The sequence below is a fragment of the Neoarius graeffei genome, chromosome 12, assembly GCF_027579695.1.
Source record: "Neoarius graeffei isolate fNeoGra1 chromosome 12, fNeoGra1.pri, whole genome shotgun sequence".
NCBI lineage: Eukaryota > Metazoa > Chordata > Actinopteri > Siluriformes > Ariidae > Neoarius > Neoarius graeffei.
In genome coordinates this window covers 49,683,798-49,703,665 of record NC_083580.1, presented here as the reverse complement: position 1 = coordinate 49,703,665, position 19,868 = coordinate 49,683,798, and the positions used below count along the sequence as shown (strand labels likewise).

The following is a 19,868-nucleotide window of genomic DNA, read 5'->3' as shown; positions in this document are numbered from 1 at the left end:
TATAGAAAATTCTAAAGGGTTCACAAACTTTCAAGCACCACTGTACGGTATAATCTTGAAGCATGTCGAAAACAGAGGTTAGAAAAGAGAGAGAAACTTTGGCAGATCTTCACCACACAACTAAAGATCACTGTGCTATGATAGATGGAGACATTTTTTGAATAGATTCTGTTGATCAATCAGTGATCTGCACTCCATTTCTAACCCCACCCTCATGTCCCTGTTTGATATTTTATTTTCCTGCATTTAATTTGCAGTTTTTTCCTGCATGTAATTTATTATTGTAACATACCGCTTGCATGCATTAAGGCTTTCAAATAATTATTTTTGACTTTTTAAACAATTTTTACAATATTTTCACTCCTCTCTGTGCAACATATTCATATATAGTCCTCGTACAGTCCCTAAGCCTAATGGACTCCGTCTCTGTTTCAGAGTGGCAGAAGGTATGTCTGAATTTGGACTCGGTTCTCCACAGAAAGAATCTCATCTACTCTTTACCGACAAGTGGAGGGAAGACGTTGGTGGCTGAAATTCTTATTTTTAAAGAGATTCTCTGTAGGAAGAAAGACGCACTGCTGATATTACCATATGTATCCCTGGTGCAAGAAAAGGTAAATAAAATGGTCTTGTATTGGTCAGCAACAGGAAAAATCCAATCTAATCTACAGTGGTGCTTAAAGTTTGTGAACCTTTTAGAATTTTCTATATTTCTGCATAAATATGACCTAAAACATCAATGGATTTTCACACAAATCCTAAAAGTAGATAAAGAGAACCCAGTTAAACAAATGAGACAAAAATATTATACTTGGTCATTTATTTATTGAGGAAAATGATCCAATATTACACATCTGTGAGTGGCAAAAGCATGTGAACCTTTGCTTTCAGTATCTGGTGTGACCCCCTTGTGCAGCAATAACTGCAACTAAACGTTTCCGGTAACTGTTGATCAGTCCTGCACACCGGCTTGGAGGAATTTTAGCCTGTTCCTCCGTACAGAACAGCTTCAACCCTGGGATGTTGGTGGGTTTCCTCACATGAACTGCTCGCTTCAGGTCCTTCCACAACATTTCGATTGGATTAAGATCAGGACTTTGACTAGGCCCTTCCAAAACATTAACTTTATTCTTCTTTAACCATTCTTTGGTAGAACGACTTGTGTGCTTAGGGTCGTTGTCTTACTGCATGACACACCTTCTCTTGAGATTCAGTTCATGGACAGATGTCCTGACATTTTCCTTTAGAATTCGCTGGTATAATTCAGAATTCATTGTTCCATCAACAATGGCAAGCTGTCCTGGCCCAGATGCAGCAAAACAGACCCAAACCGTGATATTACCACCACCATGTTTCACAGATGGGATAAGGTTCTTATGCTGGAATGCAGTGTTTTCCTTTCTCCAAACATAACACTTCTCATTTAAACCAAAAAGTTCTATTTTGGTCTCATCTGTCCACAAAACATTTTTCCAATAGCCCTCTGGCTTGTCCATGTGATCTTTAGCAAACTGCAGATGAGCAGCAATGTTCTTTTTGGAGAGCAGTGACTTTCTCCTTGCAATCCTGCCATGCACACCATTGTTGTTCAGTGTTCTCCTGATGGTGGACTCATGAACTTTAACATTAGCTAATGTGAGAGAGGCCTTCAGTTGCTTAGAAGTTACCCTGAGGTCCTTTGTGATCTTGCCGACTATTACACACCTTGCTCTTGGAGTGATCTTTGTTGGTTGACCACTCCTGGGGAGGGTAACAATGGTCTTGAATTTCCTCCATTTGTACACAATCTGTTTGACTGTGGATTGGTGGAGTCCAAACTCTTTCGAGATGGTTTTGTAACCTTTTCCAGCCTGATGAGCATCAACAACGCTTTTTCTGAGGTCCTCAGAAATCTCCTTTGTTCGTGCCATGATACACTTCCACAAACGTGTGTTGTGAATATCAGACTTTGATAGATCCCTTTTCTTTAAATAAAACAGGGTGCCCACTCACACCTGACTGTCATCCCATTGATTGAAAACACCTGACTCGAATTTCACCTTCAAATTAACTGCTAATCCTAGAGGTTCACATACTTTTGCCACTCACAAATATGCAATATTGGATCATTTTCCTCAATAAATAAATGACCAAGTATAATATTTTTGTCTCATTTGTTTAACTGGGTTCTCTTTATCTACTTTTAGGACTTGTGTGAAAATCTGATGTTTTAGGTCATATTTATGCAGAAATATAGAAAATTCTAAAGGGTTCACAAACTTTCAAGCACCACCGTACATATACTGTAGTTATTGGGATCCAATTCAGACATGTGATGCGTGAGATGACCCCCCAGTAAATAGGATTTTATTTCCCATAGGTTCGAGGCTTGTCTACTTTTGGTATTGAGCTGGACTTCTTGGTGGAGGAGTATGCTGGAAGTAAAGGAAAATTCCCTCCTGTAAAAAGACGAACCAAGAACTCGCTTTACATCGCCACGATCGAGAAAGGCCACAGCCTGGTGAACTCACTGATCGAGACAGAGCGACTGGACAACATCGGCCTGGTGGTGGTGGATGAGGTTGGTTCCAGCACGTCGCTTATTTTATTTTTTGCAAAGTATAACAATTTTTGAGTTCTGTTTTCCTCTCACGACGTTTCTTTTCACTTCAATCAGCTCCACATGCTTGGAGATGGCAGCAGAGGAGCAGTTCTTGAGATGACGCTGGCCAAAATACTGTACATCAGCAGTAAGTCAATTGCAAATTGCATCCTCTGTCTTTTTAGCACACTTATTTACTTACTTACTTACTTTCTTACTTACTTAAAAGTTTGACATTACCATGTTTTAAACAGAAAGCACACAAATCATCGGAATGAGTGCAACCCTGGGCAATGTAGCTGATCTCCTGAGCTTCCTGAGGGCTGAGAACTACACCAATGACTTCAGACCTGTAGCTATTTCTTTACTGAACCCTTTAATAAATGATTTGGTTAGAGATGCTGTCTATGAGGTGGCACCTCAGTGCTCAGACGTCTGTGCTGCTGTTTTGCAGGTCCAGCTGAATGAGTACGTGAAACTGCGGGACAGTATATATGAAATCAAGCCAAAGGAGGAGCAGTGCTTCCAGTTCTCACGTATGCTGAAGTTTAAAGTAGGTGTAGACGGTGTTTGTTTGTTTCTGCAAAATATTTGTGTCGCCTGCATTATAACACTGTGTTTTCTGATCATTTGTCCGTTCCCACGCTCTATTGAGCGCTTTCCCGAAGGCAAACACATGCTTCTTACAAAATGAATGAAGCTGTTATATCTTTTGGAGCTGCTGCTTGTCAGAGGGGAACCGTCAGGGCCTTCAGTGAAGGCCGAAACACATCAGCATTTCATATGTTATATTTAATTTCTTTCATAATTTCATTATAATTATTTTCTACTCCTTTGAATTTGGCCTCATTTTCTGTCAAATGTGCTTCAGAAATGAAAGGGTTACTGTCCTGAAAACATTAAAACAGAGTTATCCAATGAGATTTTTTTGTTTGTTGTCTCTAGGCTGAGAAGAGTTTCGAGCTGGCTCACTCTTTGGTTACGACTTCATTGCTGAGACAGAAGGTCATGGCAGTGAATGTTTATGTAGGAAGTGATAGATAAATTCGCCAATCAGATTTTGATTTATAGTGAGACGGACCAAAAATGTATCGCCCTTGGCCTTCTCGAAGGCCAACGCGAGCTTAACCATGAGCTGGTGCCGTCAGCGCGGCAGTGAAGTCACCTTCCAGTTGGTGTAGCGTTCATCAGTAGCGTTAGCAAATGCTAATTAAGCAGTCAAGCCAGTGCTATCAAGAGCAAGTAGCACAGGCTAACGACTGAGATACTAAGATTTCTGTCTCCAGACTCTTCTTCCATGCACGCTCGCCCCGGTATTTTTCACTCATACTTAAGTATTCATTTCCCAGTGTAATTTACTTAGTTATCCCCCGCCCAAATGAAGTTTGGCGGGGGATATAGAAATGGGTTCCATCCGTCCGGTCATGTTTTCGTTTCCAGGCCGTATCTTTAAAACTACTGAAGATATCTTCATGAAACTTTGTATACATATCAAGCAACATGTGAACTGGTGCCTTTTGCTATTTTGGATTTTTTTTTAAATTTTTTTAGTATTTTACAAATTTTTACATAAAAAATAGGTTTTGACTTCGTTTCTGACAGCAGTGTTCGTTTCCGGAGCATATATCCAAAACTATTCATGATATGGATTTGAAACTTGGTATACATCTTAACAAGGTGATTGTAGATGTGCCTTTTCATACTAAGAAATTAAAATTTTTCATGTTTCCATGGAAACAGTTTCAGACTTAGTCTCTAAGTTTAGTCTTAGAGGTAGGTTTTGTTTCCGGAGCAGAACTTGAAAACTCTGAGTGGTATGGTCTTGAAAGTTGGTATATGTGTTGATTAAGTAATCTATATGTGCCTTGTGATACTAAGAAATGTGAGAGATTTTAATTTTTAGCTCATCCGGACCAAAGTTCCGGTGGGTTTATGCCATGGGCTGCTGAGGTCAGTGTAAAGAGGTAGGTTTGGTTTCCTGCAGCAGAACTTGAAAAATGTGACCAATAATATCTTGAAACTTGGTATATAGTTGGTATATAGGGCGGGGGATAGAGATGACTCTGTCTTCTTGTTACTTTTAAAATCAACATCGACAACTACACACAACGGAGCTACCTGGCAGCCTGCTGCTAATCTCTTGCAAAATCCTTTGCCCTGTTGATTTTTTTTGGTGTGTCTGGCTAAGCTGAAGTCCCAGCTCTAATAGTAACAGTTTGCCACTGCTGCTTATGCTGCTCACAGGGCACCTTATAGGAAGGCACTAACCGTCCTCTTCTCCCCACATGGGTTCACAGATGGCCACGACTGGCTAGTGTTGCGCTGTTTGAAAGAGAGGCGAATACCACCATCCCTACCAGCCGGAGAGAATGGCTAATTATGATCTCTTGGACTTGCGTCATACATTTTTAAGCGTTTGCATCACACATGGTCTTATGATTATACAACCCCGATTCCAAAAAAGTTGGGACAAAGTACAAATTGTAAATAAAAATGGAATGCAATAATTTACAAATCTCAAAAACTGATATTGTATTCACAATAGAACATAGACAACATATCAAATGTCGAAAGTGAGACATTTTGAAATTTCATGCCAAATATTGGCTCATTTGAAATTTCATGACAGCAACACATCTCAAAAAAGTTGGGACAGGGGCAATAAGAGGCTGGAAAAGTTAAAGGTACAAAAAAGGAACAGCTGGAGGACCAAATTGCAACTCATTAGGTCAATTGGCAATAGGCCATTAACATGACTGGGTATAAAAAGAGCATCTTGGAGTGGCAGCGGCTCTCAGAAGTAAAGATGGGAAGAGGATCACCAATCCCCCTAATTCTGCGCCGACAAATAGTGGAGCAATATCAGAAAGGAGTTTGACAGTGTAAAATTACAGACTTTGAACATGTCATCATCTACAGTGCATAATATCATCAAAAGATTCAGAGAATCTGGAAGAATCTCTGTGCGTAAGGGTCAAGGCCGGAAAACCATACTGGGTGCCCGTGATCTTCGGGCCCTTAGACGGCACTGCATCACATACAGGCATGCTTCTGTATTGGAAATCACAAAATGGGTTCAGGAATATTTCCAGAGAACATTATCTGTGAACACAATTCACCATGCCATCCGCCGTTGCCAGCTAAAACTCTATAGTTCAAAGAAGAAGCCGTATCTAAACATGATCCAGAAGCACAGACGTCTTCTCTGGGCCAAGGCTCATTTAAAATGGACTGTGGCAAAGTGGAAAACTGTTCTGTGGTCAGACGAATCAAAATTTGAAGTTCTTTATGGAAATCAGGGACGCCGTGTCATTCGGACTAAAGAGAAGAAGGATGACCCGAGTTGTTATCAGCGCTCAGTTCAGAAGCCTGAATTTCTGATGGTATGGGGTTGCATTAGTGCATGTGGCATGGGCAGCTTATACATCTGGAAAGACACCATCAATGCTGAAAGGTATATCCAGGTTCTAGAGCAACATATGCTCCCATCCAGACGACGTCTCTTTCAGGAAAGACCTTGCATTTTCCAACATGACAATGCCAAACCACATACTGCATCAATTACAGCATCATGGCTGCGTAGAAGAAGGGTCCGGGCACTGAACTGGCCAGCCTGCAGTCCAGACCTTTCACCCATAGAAAACATTTGGCGCATCATAAAACGGAAGATGCGACAAAAAAGACCTAAGACAGTTGAGCAACTAGAATCCTACATTAGACAAGAATGGGTTAACATTCCTATCCCTAAACTTGAGCAACTTGTCTCCTCAGTCCCCAGACGTTTACAGACTGTTGTAAAGAGAAAAGGGGATGTCTCACAGTGGTAAACATGGCCTTGTCCCAACTTTTTTGAGATGTGTTGTTGTCATGAAATTTAAAATCACCTAATTTTTCTCTTTAAATGATACATTTTCTCAGTTTAAACATTTGATATATCATCTATGTTCTATTCTGAATAAAATATGGAATTTTGAAACTTCCACATCATTGCATTCCGTTTTTATTTACAATTTGTACTTTGTCCCAACTTTTTTGGACTCGGGGTTGTACATATTTGTTTATTGCTATTCATATTACACTGCTATTGAGTTCTAGATTCTGACTGGTCAGAAGGTGCTCGCAATTTTTTGTAACAGCAGCTCAGAAACAGTGCAGCTGCAAATCACAGGTTTATATTCATTCATTTATATTGATTAGACTTCCGTAGAGTACGATTTCGATTCATAAGGAAACAAATCGATATTTGACATTATCAATAAATCTCCCACAATATGATACAGTTTGATTTAGTAGCCTCCTATCGATCGGTGTTCAGAATCTGGGGTAAGCCTATCATTCATTTGCTGCTGCTGATGATGATGTAGAGAAGGACTTCAAAAGTATCAGAGTTATGGGTAAATCACCTTGTTGGCCTATTCAATTATTTGCACATTACTTTAACGATATGAATACATTTTTTTACACACAATCCTTTTTTGATAATAGTTGAATCCTAATTCATTATAATCAAGAAGACGCAATTCTTACTGTTATAATTCATAATAATTGATAATATAAATTATTAATTAATAAATAATTTATAAATACAAGTGCAGTTAATAAAATCATTTTAGTCATTGCCTTTTAAATTGGTACATCGATCCAAATCATCGGATTGTTAAACCGCTAATATTAATGCATTTGTTCGAATGTTATTTACAAAATAACCTGTATGGTTGGTGTTACACATAATCTAAGAGTAATAAACATATTTATTGAAAATGTTGTTATATAACAAAGAACAATATATGAAAATGAAAATTGTAAGAGCATTTTGGAGTTTTATCAAGTGTATATAATGCCTTCTTGTAATGCTTTAAAATTAATATATATCATTAGTAACAACCAAAATGAATTAATAAAGCAGGGGGGGAAATAATATTAATTATTTGTTATTTTATTATCAAGCACAAAACTATTGATAAATCGTGGCTTCCGGATCCCAGAAAAAGGCAGCCTTGCCTCAGGGCTAATCTCGCATGACGTCACACGTGGAACCCCGGTTATCTGGGTCATTTCGGTTCATCTGACTCTGCTTGTTTACTCACCGAAATTGGATATTGTTGTTGGAATCTTACAAAAATAACACTGGGAAAGCACTGAGTTGTGTTTGGATGTTCAAATCCATATACAACAAGACATTCAGTTCACAAATTTCCAAGAAATGACACTAAAGCGACAGTGGGTGAGGTTTGTGCAAACGAAGCGGGCAGATTTCGTGTCACCTACTAATAATAAATCTGATTCATCAAGTGTTCATCACCACCAGAACGACCACATGGGAATTATTGGAGCAAAAAAGAAACCCATTTATTTAATAAAAGACATTTGATCTGACATTTGGACAGTTCGTCGATTCCCCTATTATCGCCCACTTCATATTTTCTTTCAATAATTACACTGTATAAGTGTATGTTTTAAAGATTATATTTCTGCATTTATTGAGGTACATGTAAATATTTTCCCTCTATTTTGCAGTGGCCAGCTTAGAATAAAAATCTACAAATCAATTCTGTGTTTCCAGTTCTCTCTGGCTGGTGGTGCACTATCGGTGGTGAGTGGGACTGTCGTGAACTGGCAGTTTCTCGTCTTGGGGGCTCAAAAAGATAACCATTTACTCCGGAATATCCTTGATAATCATCTGCCCCTTCATCTGACATATAAGAATCCCAATCACTATCAGAATTCTTTCCAAAACGTGATTCCATATTGAGACTGGTCTAACCACTGCTGCGCACAGGAATGAAATTGATACCTGGATTGTTACACGTGTGACGTTACGCACCCTTTCGGGGTCTTCCGATTCAGTCTCGGCAGATTCCGTGAAAGTCGGCTGATCTTATTGATTTTTCCATTAATTTATGGTCTTTTGGATCAGCTATGGTTCGAAAACACATGGCCAATCAGCATAATGATGGTTGCTTTGTACAAGGAAAAAAGTGGGGTTTAGAGGCATTACATACACTTTCACATCAGCACAAACGGTGCTCCAGCCCGCATTTTTTCTGTTAAGAAAAAAAAGAAAGCTTAGAGTGAAAGAAGCACAGACCTGCACACTTTATGCTATTGATTTTTTTATTTATTTTTATTTTTTATTATTATTTTTTTTAGCAGTACTCCAGCGGCATGCAGAAGCTGGATCCAGACCACATTATTGCTCTGGTTACTGAAGTGATCCCGCAGCAGTCCTGTTTGATATTCTGTGCCACCAAGAAAAACTGTGAAAACGTAGCTGGAATGATCTGCAAGTATCTGAATAAGTAAGTATGCCTTTTAATAGGGGAGCAGAGCGCCATACTTAAGAGAATATGGTAATGCATCAACCTGATTTTTGATGGCTTTGACCATATGACGTCTGTACCTATGTACGATACAGTTGAATGTATACCACCACAGGGAACCCGATCATAAGTGCAAGGCAATGTATCTCAAACACTTGACCACCGGACAACGAAATTTGTATCTTTATTTACATAAGATAGATGGCTTTTTATCCAGTGCTTATTTTTAATTTGCTTTTTTTAAAAATAGCGTGGGATTATTTACTAGCACATTTTATGGAAAATATTCACGACTTAATAAAACTAGTTAAAACAGTTTTATTAGTCCACTAGTTTGCTGGACAGTTAACGGTTTCTGTCATGTCAGGGCAGTAGATGGATTTAAGTGCAGGAAGAGTTTTAGTGAAAACACAAACAGGGTCAAAACCAGAAAAGTGATTCAAAATACGAGGCTTTCGCAAAGTCTGTGTGTTACTGGGAGTCCTTATATGTATGCGCTGTGATTGAGCTGTAATCAGGAACAGGTGCATGGTAATTAGTCCTCATGTCGTGCGCATGCTTTGCAGTCTGCAGCTGCGTACTCTGAGCTCTGAAGCATGGGGATGTGACAGCTGTAACCAGACAAACTGTTTGACGTATCAAGTTTGATATTGGATCATAATTATGTAGTAATGATGTAAAGCAGGGCGGCACGGTGGTGTAGTGGTTAGCACTGTCACCTCACAGCAAGAAGGTCTGGGTTCGAGCCCCGTGGTCGGCGAGGGCCTTTCTGTGTGGAGTTTGCATGTTCTCCCCGTGTCCGCGTGGGTTTCCTCCGGGTGCTCCGGTTTCCCCCACAGTCCAAAGACATGCAGGTTAGGTTAACTGGTGACTAAATTGACCGTAGGTGTGAATGTGAGTGTGAATGGTTGTCTGTGTCTATGTGTCAGCCCTGTGATGACCTGGCGACTTGTCCAGAGTGTACCCCGCCTTTCGCCCGTAGTCAGCTGAGATAGGCTCCAGCTTGCCTGCGACCCTGTAGAAGGATAAAGCGGCTAGAGACAATGAGATGAGATGATGTAAAGTGAACGCGCTGGTTCACTGCTGTCCACCAGGCACCCAGCAGAGTCACACCATAATAAATGTCATGGTGTTGTTTCTGAAAGGAATAAATAATAAATAAAGAAAGGAATAAATAATAAGTATTTGTAACTGCGATGTGTATCTCATAATTGGTATCACTGTCACATGACAATGCAGCAATTTATTGATGTGAAATACACGACACTACACAATTTGAAGGTTCAGATGCTATAATATTATTATTCTATTCAGGTTGATTTTGTGCCCTTGCAAATATTTTGCTAATACACTCATCAAGAGCTCTGCTTTTAGGCAGTGCCGAAATTATCTGTTATTAAATAGCATTTGTAGAAATTGTATTTTTGAGTTAATCGGCTAACTCTTTCACAGAGACTTCCTGAAGCACAGAGAGGAAGAGAAGGCGACTCTGCTATCCGAGCTGAGGAACAGCGGAAACGGCTCTCTGTGTCCTGTGCTGCAGAAGACGGTGCCCTTCGGCCTGGCGTACCACCACAGCGGTCTGACCAGTGATGAGAAGAAGCTGCTGGAGGAGGCGTACTCATCCGGAGTGCTCTGTCTCCTCGCCTGCACCTCCACCCTAGCTGCAGGCATCAACCTCCCCGCCCGCAGGTCCGTCATTGTTATTCTATTAATGCAGCACCTTACAATGACACAAAAACACTTAGAATAGGTATGCGAAAACCGGGTCATCCAGTCACTGATCGCCCGGTTCACTGCTGCCGATCAGACTTGGATCACACACACCATCATCACTTTAAGTTAAGTCTAGATTTGAAGCTGTATTTTAGGACTACCCAGAGTACACCTGTATTGATGACAGTCCACAAAATCCTCTCTCACTTCGTCTTTCGATTTAAACTTTTTTTTTTTTTTTGTAAACGGATGTACAAGTGTGTGAACAAAGTTAGCAGAACTTTGGTTCATCAAAGTCATATGAAGATAAGTTTTAATACGGTCGTCTCATTTTTATCCCCCGCTGGCCGAAAGGCCCAAAAGGGGATTATGTCATGGCGATGGCCGTCCTTCCATCCCTCCCTCCCCTCCCAGGAAGGGTGCTCACCTTCTGAAATCAACTTCTCTCACAATTTTTGGAGGAATTTTACGAAACTTGACAAGAAGCATTGTTATATGTCGGTAGTACGCATATTGTAATTGCGTTAAATTCGATTACATTTTACCAAAGTTACAGACCTTGATTAACAGAATTATAATTTGACAATTTCAAAGAGTGTGCTTGCCTTCTGAAATCAACTCCTCTCACAATTTTTGGAGGAATTTCACCAAACTTGGCAAAAGGCTTTGTTATACTGTATGTCGTTACTACGCATATTGTTATTTTGTTCAATTCGGTCGCATTTTCCCAGAGTTGTGGCCTTTGATTAACAACCTTGTACTTTGACAGTTTCATGAAGGTGTGCTTGCCTTCTGAAATCAACTCCTCTCAGAATTTTTGGACAAATTTCTCGAAGCTTGGCAAAAGGCCTTGTTATATGACGATAATACGCATATTGCGATTTAATTTCGTATGTGAAAATTTTCCCAGAGTTTTCACCCTCGATTAAATAACTTGTACTTTAACAATTTCATGAGGGTGTACGTTCTTCTGAAATCAACTCCTCTCACAGTTTTCGGAGGAATTTCACCAAACTTGGCAGAAGGCTTTGTTATATGACAGTTATACGCATATTGACCTTTTGTGTAATTTGGGCAAATTTTACCAGAGTTATGCCCTTGATTATTAACAAACTTTTTGGCAATTTCATCAAGGTGCGCTTGCTTTCTGAAATCAACTTCCCTCACAATTTTTTATCCCCCGCTGGCCGAAAGGCCCGAAGGGAGATTATGTCGTGGCGACGTCTGTTCATCTGTCTCGAGAAGGGTACTCACCTTCTGAAATCAACTCCCCTCACAATTTTTGGAGGAATTTCATGAAACTTGGCAGGATTCTTTGTTATGTGTCGGTAATACGCATATTGCAATTTCGTTCAATTCAGTCGCATTTTACCAGAGTTATGACTGAGTTGCCAGCGGGGGATATTGTGCTCTCGGAGAACTCTTGTATTTTTAGTCAATAGAATTGTCTGTTTCGCTTATTCTTTTCAAGTAATTCGGCACATCATTAAATCTGGGAGGAAGTTGCAGAAATCTAGCTGGAGTTTGCCACTGAAACAGCTCAATTAATCTTTATTTATATTACTCATATCATGCATTTATTATGTTTTTGTGGTAGTTTTGTTGTTTGCTACTGATTTAGGGCTAAATAAAAAAACAGACAATGAGACAATGATCGATGATTATTTATTGAATGGCGAAAATTTTGTTTAAAAAAAGTACTGTATTTTGGAAGTTATGGTTATTTTCTGATTTAGCTTTTAATTAATTCTTAACTAGTGAATTAGTGATTAATGAATAAATTAGTTGCCATCATTATCAAGGACTTTAAATTACCTGATGCCTCCTTTTTATTTTACTGAGCAAGGTCAAAAGATTTAGAAGCTCTAACATTTAGAAGAGTGTCTGTCTTTCTTGGAAAGTGGTCACACTTTCTCTGATCATTTTCCTTTGATTTTTACCTGGAATTATTGACCAAAGGGGCGGCACGGTGGTGTAGTGGTTAGCGCTGTCGCCTCACAGCAAGAAGGTCCGGGTTCGAGCCCCGTTGCCGGCGAGGGCCTTTCTGTGTGGAGTTTGCATGTTCTCCCCGTGTCCGCGTGGGTTTCCTCCGGGTGCTCCGGTTTCCCCCACAGTCCAAAGACATGCAGGTTAGGTTAACTGGTGACTCTAAATTGACCGTAGGTGTGAATGTGAGTGTGAATGGTTGTCTGTGTCTATGTGTCAGCCCTGTGATGACCTGGCGACTTGTCCAGGGTGTACCCCGCCTTTCACCCGTAGTCAGCTGGGATAGGCTCCAGCTTGCCTGCGACCCTGTAGAACAGGATAAAGCGGCTAGAGATGATGAGATGAGATTATTGACCAAAATTAGCTCGATTGCTCAACATTCAAACTAGCATAGCTTTGTTCATATTTGTCATGGGAAAAAAAAAATTAAACAGAATTTTAAACTTTAGTTCAAACCTAGCCTGGCAAGCCAGACTAAGTGTGAATATTTAGTCTGGCCTCGATCCGTAGACATTTCCGACGGGTGTGGGAGGAACAACCCGCTGTCTTTCAAACTGTCTCTGTGCGTATAGGCCAACGCTCTGACCAATCAGCGCAACAGTGACTGTGACGTAGTCAGAGCGACAGAAAGCAGTGGGGGAGGCCTTGAAATTAATAATTTTTCAAAATGCATATTAATTAATAAACAGGTTCTAGATATTAAGAAGTTTGGAGATAATGACCACAAGTTTGGAGTCTGTACCACATAACTCTTTTTTTTTTTTCAAGTGTTTTTCAAGGGTTTGCTTAAACTGTTTTTGAGAGTTTTTATTTAGTGGTGTTTGGTGAAATAATTTCCCTTAAATTTAAAATAACGGGAAAATAAGAAACAATCAAAAAGTAATGTTTCAAAGCTGTTTATTAATTCTTCGTACTGCACAAACTAGCCCCATCCTTTTGGCTACGAGCGGAGCCAGCTGGTAGATCAGACTTTTGCCATAGCCGGTCGGCAAAACAGCGAAAACGTCCTTCTTGAAAAGGAATGAGCGGAGAGCCTCTTCCTGCTCATGTTTCAACGAAAACTCCAAGTCTAATTCTTCTAAAACTGATTCCAAAGCGGAGTCAAACGAGCGCTGTTCACTAGCGGTAGCCATCTTTCCTGTTGTTCTTTCTCCGGCGTCGTGCAGCTTTGTCGTCACTCCTGCAAAAGCCCGCCCAAAGAATTCAAACAAAAACCTTGCGTTGTGATTGGCTGGCACGATTTGATGCCCGGGGTGTTTTTGTTTATATGGTGCGAGGCTAGACCCACTCGCAGGCAAAAAATATTTTTGGCCGCTAGGCGGGTGGGTCTAGTTTACTAGGCTAGTTCAAACCCTTTTCAGTGGTACAATTTATGATGGACACATCAGGTTCTTTTTTTGTGTGACATACCTACTTAGAATAAGCAACACAGACCTTGTGGTGTAGGTCTTACTAAACCTACTGAAGCATTTACAATATTTTTAGAATAACAGCTTTTGATAGCTCTTTTCTGGACGACAATACCTAGTGTCTGACCCACACTACAGGATAACCAGACCGAATTCAAAGCAGATTTATTTGTATATTAGAATTAGGTTTTAGAAAAGGTGTAGAATTTCAAGCTGGCCTGAAAGGAATAGAAAATGTAAAGTAAATGCATGCATGGATTGGTAGCTTGTAATATTGAGAGGCCTTAAGAAAGATTTCAGGCATGTTTGACCATTTATAAGAAAGTTGTGAGCGTTTTTGTATCGCTACTCTAATGCCACCAGGAGGCCGCCATGTTGCCTGTTGGAAGGGCGATGCGTGACATCATTTGGGCACAAGGCTGAGTGTATACTTCAGTACTGAAGGGGCAAAGTGAAAGGTCTTCTAAGGTGATAGTGTCGATTTTTTCACTTTACATGAGCTGCAACCCTGACTTATGGACAAACCTGAACTCTTTACCTGTAAAACAAGGCTGAAACTATGCGTTATACTACTCATTAGCATGCTCTCGACTCATTCATGAAAAACTTCATCAAGGCGTCCCTAGGCTAGCCTACCGTAATTACCGTAGTAGGCAATCCAACCCCTACGGCAATGCAGAAAGAGGGTAAACAAACCCTGCTTTACTATACAGGATTCATGTGAACATTACAGCAGGATGCACTTGTACAAAAACGGCGGAAATATTACCAGAAAGACCCGAGTTGCTGGTATGGTTTGGATTTATTTGGTAAAATTCATACATGTAAAAAGATACAGTATAAATAGCACCAAGGACAACACAAAGTATAAAATACACTTATTTCCAATGTGGTTGTCTTGATGATGGCAGGAAACGATAAAATATAAGAGGCAATAATAAACTGACAGAATTGTATAAACAATGATGAAAGTCACAAACAAACAAACAAAAAAATGCTAACTGTAATTATCACAGAGTACAACTAGATTACAGAAATGGCACCAAAATGATTAGTTTTATACACATCATAAAACTGGGTTTGGAATTTACTCCATAAAAACTGTTTCACCTGTTTCTTAAAATGATCACGTGTTTGACTAGATTGCAGTGCTCGAGGTCGGCGATTCCACAAACAGATTCCTGTTTACCTAAGAGAACTCCGAACGGTTTCCGTAAAGCGTGACGTCACTTACAATGCACGGCCGTATCCGACAAAACGGACCATAGCGCCAGTGACATTTCTTCACCGAGTTCCTCGAGTATTTCGGACAATGACACGAATAATAATGATGATCGTGATAAACAAGCATTACCATGTCAATTAGTTACATACAAGTGAACAATATTTATAGTTGTTTTCATTAGTCATTACCGAGGCTTTTCTGACAACGCTAAATCAAAGCAAGACTCCCAACAAACATCAAGCTGCATCAGCAATTATTACGTTTATGCCCAAATGAACTCAAAATAACATATCACGCTTAATAAAAAGTCAGGGAAGCCATAAAACGTGTTTTCTTACCCTTTGAACTTCCCTTTTGCGGACTACTGACCGTGTTGTTTCATTTGTCTTGTCCGCTTTTTGGCCAAAGATTGTGGGAACCTCATCTGGATTCAGCGCTGGCTTGTGCGGTATTCCTAATGCCTGGTGCATCAGAGTTATTTGAGTGAAACAATTTTCTTCAAAATGTTCCAAGCACATGAGCTGCATGAAGCAGTGTTTGTTTACCCTTTTTCTGCGTTGCCACGGGGGTTGGACTGTCTACTACGGTAATAACAGTAGGCTAGCCTGGTGACGTCTTGATGAGGAAGTTTTTCATGAACGAGTCGAGAGCATGCTAAGCGTGCTAACAAGTGCTTATGCTGCCAGGAACGTGTAAAAACTCGCGCGCTTGCCTCTTCAACAGATGTAGGTAAGTCAGATTGTATGCAGATCTGTTTGTAGGTTGTCTAGCAAGGTTACAGTCCGCAGAACGAGGCTGTCATGGCAGCACTACTTGTACCGGGGATATAAATCTGAAAAGTTACCTCCCTCATTCAGTCACATAGGAGTACATCAGCTGTTCACTATTCCCTCGCTGTTTATCAGCGACATCAGTATTATCTTTCCCCCTCCACTTTTTTGTTAGAGAAATGGAATTTCAATTTTTTTTCATATAAACTTTTCATGAAATAATCTCCAGCTAGGGGCAGCTTCAAGTCTTACTCCCTATGCGGAGCTTCCATGTCTTGCGCCCAAATGACGTCAGATAGACGAAGATAGATTATGATAGTTTATATCTTCATAACTGTATTTTAAAAATGGGCTTTCTTTTCTTTTAAACTAATTATGTTCACGAGTATCCTGTGGTGCGTTTTGTTTTGAAGAAATGAAAATTCAAGTGTTGTACCAGAAAGCTATTTTATTTTTATCATTAGTGTGCTTGCTTAAGGCAAACACACTATTGTTCTTCTTAAGTTTACTTATTCTGCCTTATTCCGACATGTTTTTTTGGATCCACTCCTCCTCCTAGGGCGTTCGAGATAGAGACACCGTTCCAACTCTGAGACGTCTGGCCCGAAGTGGTGTAGTGTGCTTGTATACAGCTTTTGGATCAACGCGCCCGTTCTCTTGTTCTTGTCGTTTTCTTTTGTTTTTTCCCATAGAGAATGAATAGGGGCGGCACGGTGGTGTAGTGGTTAGCGCTGTCGCCTCACAGCAAGAAGGTCCGGGTTCGAGCCCCATGGCCGGCGAGGGCCTTTCTGTGTGGAGTTTGCATGTTCTCCCCGTGTCCGCGTGGGTTTCCTCCGGGTGCTCCGGTTTCCCCCACAGTCCAAAGACATGCAGGTTAGGCTAACTGGTGACTCTAAATTGACCGTAGGTGTGAATGTGAGTGTGAATGGTTGTCTGTGTCAGCCCTGTGATGACCTGGCGACTTGTCCAGGGTGTACCCCGCCTTTCGCCCGTAGTCAGCTGGGATAGGCTCCAGCTTGCCTGCGACCCTGTAGAAGGATAAAGCGGCTAGAGATAATGAGATGAGATGAGAATGAATAGGGCTCATGAATCGAATCGTCCTACTCGGATACGCTCCATCGCAGATGCACCAAACCTCATGTGATACTTCAGGCCAACTCCCCCGACACATATATGCAATCGGTTCTGACCCGCACTCATATTTTTCCTTTCTTTTTGCTCATCCCTTTTTCCTCCATAGGCTTGCATTGATTTTTGGCCCCAGGGAAAATGAATGGTGTTCCAGGAGAAAAACTTTCACTCTCCATCAATTTTTTTAACCGAGTGACCAAACTTCAAGAAACTTCACTTGATGCCTCAGGCCAAGTCCCTGCACAGATCCATCCCCTCATTTGAGACCTGCACTCGTCTTTTCCTTGGTTTTCACGCATCTCTTTTTACCTCCATAGGCTTCCATTGATTTTTGGCCCCATTCAAATGAATGGAGTTTTGCTCAGTAATACTTCACCACACATCCACCAAACTTCATACGGCACCTCAGGCCAAATCACCCATCACACACATGATATCAGTTCTGACCCGCACTCGTCTTTGTCTTGCCTTTCATCCGTCCATTTTTTCTCCATTTTGCCGCTAATCAGTGGAAGCTTGACTGGGTCATTCCTCCCTTCCCCCATAGGTGATGATGCATTTGGCAAGGATCTGCTCATTTGAGACTTTGACAGCAAATCAACTTCAACTCAATGGCCACTTTATTAGGAATACTTACGCACACAATAGCAATTAGCATATAAGCATTCACGTGTTACCATGCTAGCTGTTAGCATGTTACCCATTACGATATCATGACTGCTCTTAGCTCGTGAGTTGTTAGCATGTTCACCATGTTATCCTGAGAGCTGTTAACATGTTAGGATTAGCATGGTAGCATGCAGAGTTCGCATGTTTGCTGTTAGCAAGTTCGCCTGAGCATGTTAGCATGCTAACTGTTAGCATATTAGCTGTTAGCATGTCACCCTCAGCGTGTTAGCATGCTAAAAGTTACCGTAACATACTAGCCATTAGCATGTTGGCCTGTTAGCTGTTAGCATGATAGCTGTCAGCATATTAGCCTTAGTGTTAGAATTTTAACAAATAGCATGTTAATCATTCGCATGTTAGAATGCTAGCTGTTAGCATTTTATCTATTAGCATGTTAGCATTAGCATGTTAGTATGCTAACTGTTAGCATGTTAGTATGCTAACTGTTAGCATGCTAGTTGTTAGCATGTTGGCATGCTAGCTTTTATGCTAGCATGATAGCTGTTCTGCTACAGCTCAGCAAGCACACTTTGCGTTTTCTCTGCGGAAATGCAGTCTAGTTTTATTTACTATTTTTTATTATAATTGACTACCTTTTTAACTCTTCCGTAGACCATAATATTTTTTGATACAATTGAAAAAGGAAAAATATTTCAGGTAGAGGAGATAAATTTTATTATTGTAGAGTCAGGCCTTTATATAGGACAGTACTAGATAAAACTAAGCTGAAGATGTATAAAATAAATATTCTAACAAAAATACTAATTTGACAGAATAATAATTGTATAAAGAAAGTATTTATCTGGGCAACAATAATTAAACAGTGTTAACATATCAGATCAACTGGTTACAGCTGAAACAATCCTTTTAGCCAAGAAAGAGAAGTTTTCATGTCCGTCCATCCATCCATCCATCCATCCATCCATCCATCCATCCATCCATCCATCCATCCATCCATCCAAACTTAACTTCTATGATCTGTTTATGTGGTATAATAATAAACATGTTAATTATTTGTGACTCATCATCACCCTGTATTTTAGGGAACAACTGCCTCACACGGAACCCAGTCTTTATATTGTGGAAAATAAAGGTTTAAAATATGACTCGCTGTTAGTTTGTGTTACAAGACCCTATCTTCCCAGTCTGGGCTTTATCAAGGTCTCTTTTTTTTTTTTTTTTAAAGATGCGCTTAACAAGCATATCCAGCTGTGTCGAGCTGTGTACTGTAGCTACTATCTTTGTCTTGATCTTGAGACCCTTTAAATCCTGTGTACTCAGGGTGATCCTCCGCTCCCCGTACGTGGGCGCAGACTTCTTAAAGAGGAGTCAGTACAAGCAGATGGTGGGAAGAGCGGGTCGTGCTGGGATTGATTCAGAGGGCGAGAGTATCCTCATCCTGCAGGAAAAAGACAGGGACAGGGTGAGAGTTTTAGCCTCTTCTTGCTTGCATTGGTTCAGTTCAGATACAGTTTCTTGCAAAAGTATTCATCCCCCTTGGTGCTTGTCCTGGTTTGTCACATTACAAGCTGGAATTAAAATGGATTTCTGGGGGGTTAGCACCATTTGATTTACACAGCATGCCTACCACTTTAAAGGTGCTATTTTTTATTTTTTAAATTGTGACACAAATGATAATTAACATGAAAAAACAGAAATCTGGAGTGTGCATAGATATTCACCCCCCCCCCATCAATACTTTGTAGAGCCACCTTTTGCTGCAATTACAGCTGCAAGTCTCTTGGGGTATGTCTCTTAGTCATGAAAGTGTTCCGGATTTTCCCGGAATTCCGGATTTTTAGATTTTCCTCCGGATTTTTTCCGCTAATGACCCGGAAATCTGGATATTTGACAACTCTTGAAAATCTCCGGTTTTCTGAATGGAGAAATTTATTTTTCGGATTTTTCGCATTCCTAGACGCGGCGTAATACTTCGCATCGTCCTTGCATGGGTGCAGTCCTTAAATAGCCCAAACATAGTTCATTGATTAAAGACAGGTGTTCTTTGTTAATGGCGCGCGTGCCAGAGCTCGTTAGGCGCGCGCGCCTTCAGGTGCACGA

The 19,868-nt window shown here is 40.5% G+C and overlaps 1 protein-coding gene across 5 annotated transcripts in view; it reads left to right on the top strand.

Annotated features, from left to right (window-relative positions):
• helq (helicase, POLQ like) overlaps positions 1 to 19,868 on the top strand; it is a 70,115-nt gene that overhangs the window by 16,852 nt on the left and 33,395 nt on the right. For 3 of the 5 annotated variants that reach the window (XR_009655751.1, XM_060935962.1, XM_060935964.1), the window contains exons 3-10: positions 436 to 614; positions 2,360 to 2,560; positions 2,657 to 2,729; positions 2,836 to 2,933; positions 3,036 to 3,134; positions 8,732 to 8,880; positions 10,354 to 10,593; positions 19,089 to 19,230. Coding sequence is in view for 4 of the 5 variants with exons in the window: in XM_060935962.1 (XP_060791945.1) it covers positions 436 to 614; positions 2,360 to 2,560; positions 2,657 to 2,729; positions 2,836 to 2,933; positions 3,036 to 3,134; positions 8,732 to 8,880; positions 10,354 to 10,593; positions 19,089 to 19,230 (1,181 nt within the window). In the remaining variant the exon portion in view is untranslated. The remainder of the gene's footprint in view (positions 1 to 435; positions 615 to 2,359; positions 2,561 to 2,656; positions 2,730 to 2,835; positions 2,934 to 3,035; positions 3,135 to 8,731; positions 8,881 to 10,353; positions 10,594 to 19,088; positions 19,231 to 19,868) is intronic. The other 2 variants (XM_060935963.1, XM_060935965.1) reach the window with 1 other exon arrangement.